This window comes from Suricata suricatta, chromosome 10 (genome assembly GCF_006229205.1).
Source record: "Suricata suricatta isolate VVHF042 chromosome 10, meerkat_22Aug2017_6uvM2_HiC, whole genome shotgun sequence".
Classification (NCBI taxonomy): domain Eukaryota; kingdom Metazoa; phylum Chordata; class Mammalia; order Carnivora; family Herpestidae; genus Suricata; species Suricata suricatta.
Genome location: NC_043709.1, coordinates 81,292,539 through 81,297,395, shown reverse-complemented (window position 1 = coordinate 81,297,395; position 4,857 = coordinate 81,292,539). Strand labels below are relative to the sequence as shown.

Genomic DNA, 4,857 nt, shown 5'->3' with positions numbered 1-4,857 from the left:
CTCTGCCCCTCCTCTTTCTCTCAAAAAAAAAAAATATATATATATATATATATATATATATATTTTTTTTTTTTTTTTAAAGAATGAGGGGTGCCTGGGTGGCTCAGTCAGTTAAGCGTCCGGCTTGGGCTCAGGCCATGATCTCATGGTTCGTGGGTTCGAGCCCCACATCGGGCTGTGTGCTGACAGCTCAGAGCCTGGAGCCTGCTTCAGATTCTGTGTCTCCCTCTCTCTCTCTGACCCTCCCCTGCTCCTGCTGTATCTCTCTGTCTCTCAAATATAAATTAAAAAAAAAAAAAAAAGAATGAGCATGGTGTAGTATATAATTTTTACTTTTCTGAACTCTCCTTAAAATATCTCTAGGACCACCTGTAGTGATCTGTTGGCCCTGTAAGATTAAGCTAGTTAATGGCAAAGATATAGAATAAGGTGTTTTTATGCTTGACTTAATGCTCTTGTTATTATAACTTGATACTACTAGTTAAGTTTCTGGAAATTGAATACAGATGATTAAATTGTATCTATTTTCATAAGACACTACATTGTTTTGTAAGGTGTGATTTATTAACAATATGAATAGCAACCCTGTAGCTTTCTAATTTGTAAAGGATTGCCCTACATTCAGTTTTTTCAAAGTAATGCACAACTGAGTGCCTTCAGAGTTTCATCAAGAAGTCTATTTTCCTTCCTTTAAAAAAATTTCTGCAATTCTGGAAACTAAAACCAACAGCTTTTAATCTGAGCTCCAAGAGAAATTACCTAAGAATAGTAAATGTCCTAATTGGACACTGAATAAAATTCAAAAGTACACAATATTAGCTGAAAGTCTGTGACTGGTTTTGAGTAGATATGAAATCAAGTCTAAGGGGGGAAAGAATCTTTGGCATAAATAAATAAATTTGGCATAAATAAATTTCACAGTTTTTATCAGTGCTCTTTAGAAACTTTCTCTATTTCCTTTCCAAAGATGGATAAAAAATAACAGTATTTGTAAGGTGATACTTTCTCCTGCATAATTAATCTGTCCCTTTCCGATGCTCTGTGTTCTCTGATGACTTAAAAGTCAGGATGTTTCAGGCCATATGCTTGTGGAAGAATTTGGAAGGCCACAATGACTGGAGGGTGAAATGACAAATATTGACAATAACAAAGTATATCAAAAAACAAGTTCTAACTCAAAGGCCATGCTCGGGTAAACACCTGCTCTGAAATGGAGAAGCCTGCGAGAGGCTAATGCAACCTATTTGCACCTGAGGGCTGTATTCGCCAACATTCTGGCAACATCTCTCATTCACTGCTCAGTATCGGAGCTATTCTTCTCCGCATTGGACACAACACTTAAATGTTTAGAAGCTATCTCTGCATTACAAGTATATCAGAAGTTTCATAACTTTGTTCTACAATAAGTGTATTTTTCTTACTCTACTTGGAAAGCCTTAGGTGCTATGTTCATGATCTTTTAGAGACCCTCTTTTAAAATCTAATAGAAAAGTATGAAGAGGAGAATTACAGATTTCAAGTGTCACATTCTGTGGAGATGTAAAAAGCAGGGGAAAGTGGAAGAAACAGACAGCTGATCTCTTTGAAACAAAGATGACTCGGGGGGTGCCTGGGTGGCTCAGCTGGTTGGGCGTCCAGCTTCGGCTCAGGTCATGATCTCACAGTATGTGGGTTCGAGCCCCACGTCGGGTTCTGTGCTGGCAGCTAGCTCAGAGCCTGGAGTCTGCTTCGGATTCTGTATCTTCCTCTCTCTGACCCTCCCCTGCTCATTCTGTCTCTCTCTGTCTCTCAAAAATAAATAAATAAATAAATATTTGAAACAAAGATGACTCAGGAGTCCATAGAAAGATTCTGTAATAAGTCATCTTATTTCTGGGCTTTGTTGGGACACTGGATCCTCACTTTAAAATGACTGCATCAAAATGAGGGGAGGGGATGCAATATGAAAACTACCCATGAGGCACTTGTGGGGAAGACCAATGGGTGTTGAACAGAAACCAACTTGGTAATAAACTATTAAAAAACAAATAAAACTAAAAGTATTAAAGCAAAAAAAAAAAAATTGAAGCACGGAAAAAAAAATCTTTCACAAAGACAGTAATTCACCTGGTATTGAATTATTTTCCTTTTTTAAATAATGAAAGCCCACCTCAAATCCTCTGTGGAAAGAGGCAGAGCACTGAATAACAATAAACATACTTCTACAGGCAAAAAAAAAAAAAAAAAAGAAAGAAAGAAAAGAAAAGAAAAGAAAAAGAAAGCTACCTGAGCAAACCAAAAAGCAATTTAAAGGTACAAATGGAGTAAATAAACAAAGAGAAAAAAATATTTTTGTTCTTTTCAAAAGCAAAAATGGTCCTATAAAACCCACCATTTTTCCTCCCAAAATTATCAATTTCATTTTTCATTTGCCTCACACATATGCACAAGCACCATTACAACCCATGCTTTAATATGTAAATATGAATGTAGAATGTCAGTACACCTCCCTCTTAACTAAAACATAATATATAGAAATCTAATTCAACAAATAGATTTGCATTATGAATTAATTTTAACTTTGCAAAAATTCTCTATGTATAAAATTATAAAGACCTTTTGGGGGAAAAAAACGCATTCATCTATATACCCTTTGAGGAATTTATAAAAGGACCCTGAGAGATTAGCAGAAAGGAGTCTGTTTTATCTCATTCTTTCTAGGGTCCAAGATCTCAGTATCTAAGTCCCCAGAATGTATTAGAACTTAGTCTTCATAGACTAGATAAGATCAGAGTAGAGTAGATGAGATCAGCTATGAGGCTATAGAGGATATTATCTTTATAGGACCAGGAATAGTACGGACAAATAAGATTCATAAGCTTATTTTAATAAGGAAATGACAATATTCTATTTTTTTAAATCCTGACAGCAGAGACCTTATCTTGAATTTATCTTCAGATTTCCAATGCCTAGCACATAGTAAGAGCTGAGTGTGTGTGAAATTGATGAGTCAAGTTCCCACTCCCTCTCTGAACCCTGCCAGGATGTGAGATCATGAGGACACTCTGTGCTACGGATGACAATTGACAGTGAGTGGCTGAAATAGCCAGGAGACATAAAGAGATGAAGCAAACCTCCATGGTCGGTGGGGTGCAGTGGAGATGATAATTTATAGAGAAAATAAATAATACACCTTATATTCGTATTTTTATGATTTTCAAAGTGCTTTTACAAGATTTTTTCATTTGCTCCTCACTATTTGCCTGGCAAGTTATGAGATTATTTAATATACAAACCCCATAATTCAAAGAGAAGGTAGAGAAACAAAACACATTTACTATAAAATATTAGGTGTTGCTTTAAAGAGAAAAATGACAAGTGTAGCTTTTTCCATAAATATAGTAAAACGTTATACTTATTTATACAATCAGATAAACCCCTAGGTGAATATTTACAAATTAATTGTTTTCCAAGAAGAATTTATGATTCATGAAATAAAATAAGCAATTAACTGCTAGGTAATTGTAGATGTGAAGATATTACTACTTCCCAAATGACCCAACCAAGAGTGGAATCTAAAATGCATGACAGCATATCTAAACTACTGTAAAATCCACACCATGAAAACTGCCCCAAATCTCAACAAGAAATAGATTTATTGGGTTGATTGTTGTTGCACTTAACCTTGGGCAAATAACTTACCTTGAAAGTCCCCACCGTTTCTTTTGATCCCGCTTCTCCGGTACATTCTGGGGAGCATCCGTTATTGCAGTCCTTAAAGAAGAATTAAATTCATTAAGGAAAACCAGGTGAGTAAACCGCAGCCGGGGGTAATCAAAATCACTCACCATCACGCCGAGTACTTGGCTCAGGTACCCACGCACACAGGAAGAGGATCGAGCCCCCGGGCACCAGCCCCAGAGCAGAGCGTCCTGGGCCGCCCTTCACTTTCAACCCTTCAGGAGGACGCAGCTCTTTTCGCCCTCCAACGCTAGCTTAGGGCAGTTTGATTAAATTCTAGGTTCGCCCTACAAAGCCAGGGTTCACCAGCAGAAAACAAGAAGGGAATTGTCCCCCTTATATCGGAGCAAATAGTCTAGCCCCGGGTTTTAAGCCATTTATAGAAAAATCTCCTGGGCGAGCTCAGCCTCGTGGTCTTGTCAATCATTGGTGCACAATAGCTAAACTGGAAAAGGGATGAGGACCAGAATGAACCATTTTCTCCACGGGCAGGGACCGACACCAAACTTCACAGGTTAAAGACATAACATCAGGGAGTAGGGGGTAATTTAAAAGATACAAAGGACACAATGGGAGTGGGACGAGTTGGGGAAAGGTGCAGACTTAAAACAAACAAACAAAAAACCCGCCCTAACCTGCTAAATAGCTACTGGCGAGAAGGAAAAAGGGGGGGGGGGCGCCAAAAAGGCAGAAGGCTGCGGTCAAAATATTTTGGGGAGGCAAAGGCACGCAGGATGTGATTGTCAATTCTGGCAGCCCAGAAATTCTGCTTCCCCCTCCTCCCCCAAAGCAGCTTCCATGGCGACCCTCACGTCCCCGGTGGCTGTCCACGCCGCGCTCCGGAGCACGTCACCGGCTGGGCATTAGACCGGGCCGGCAGGGGCCTCTCCAAGGCGGAGTTCGCCGGCTGGGGCTCCAGATCTGGGTTAGGGTTGGGGAGATCAGGGTTAGGAAATGCCTGGGTGGAGGCGAGACGGCGACGTGCGGCGAAGCAGGATGGTGCAGGAAACCACGGCGATGCGCCGACCAGGCCGGCAGGCTTCGGAGACGCCGGGTGAATCTGCCCCCGTTCCGCGAGCGTCAGGGTTCGGGTACCTGGCGGGCGAGGGCCGCGGCGGTGCGGGCTGGGCTGGCCAT

The 4,857-nt window shown here is 40.5% G+C and overlaps 1 protein-coding gene across 4 annotated transcripts in view; it reads right to left on the bottom strand.

Annotated features, from left to right (window-relative positions):
• The window catches only part of BCAT1 (branched chain amino acid transaminase 1), a 110,542-nt gene that overhangs the window by 68,079 nt on the left and 37,606 nt on the right, over positions 1-4,857 (bottom strand). For 2 of the 4 annotated variants that reach the window (XM_029954258.1, XM_029954260.1), the window contains exon 2: positions 3,682-3,753. In XM_029954258.1, coding sequence (XP_029810118.1) covers positions 3,682-3,753 — 72 coding nt within the window. Of the gene's footprint in view, positions 1-3,681; positions 3,754-3,827; positions 4,299-4,815 lie in introns of those variants that run through there. The other 2 variants (XM_029954257.1, XM_029954259.1) reach the window with 2 other exon arrangements.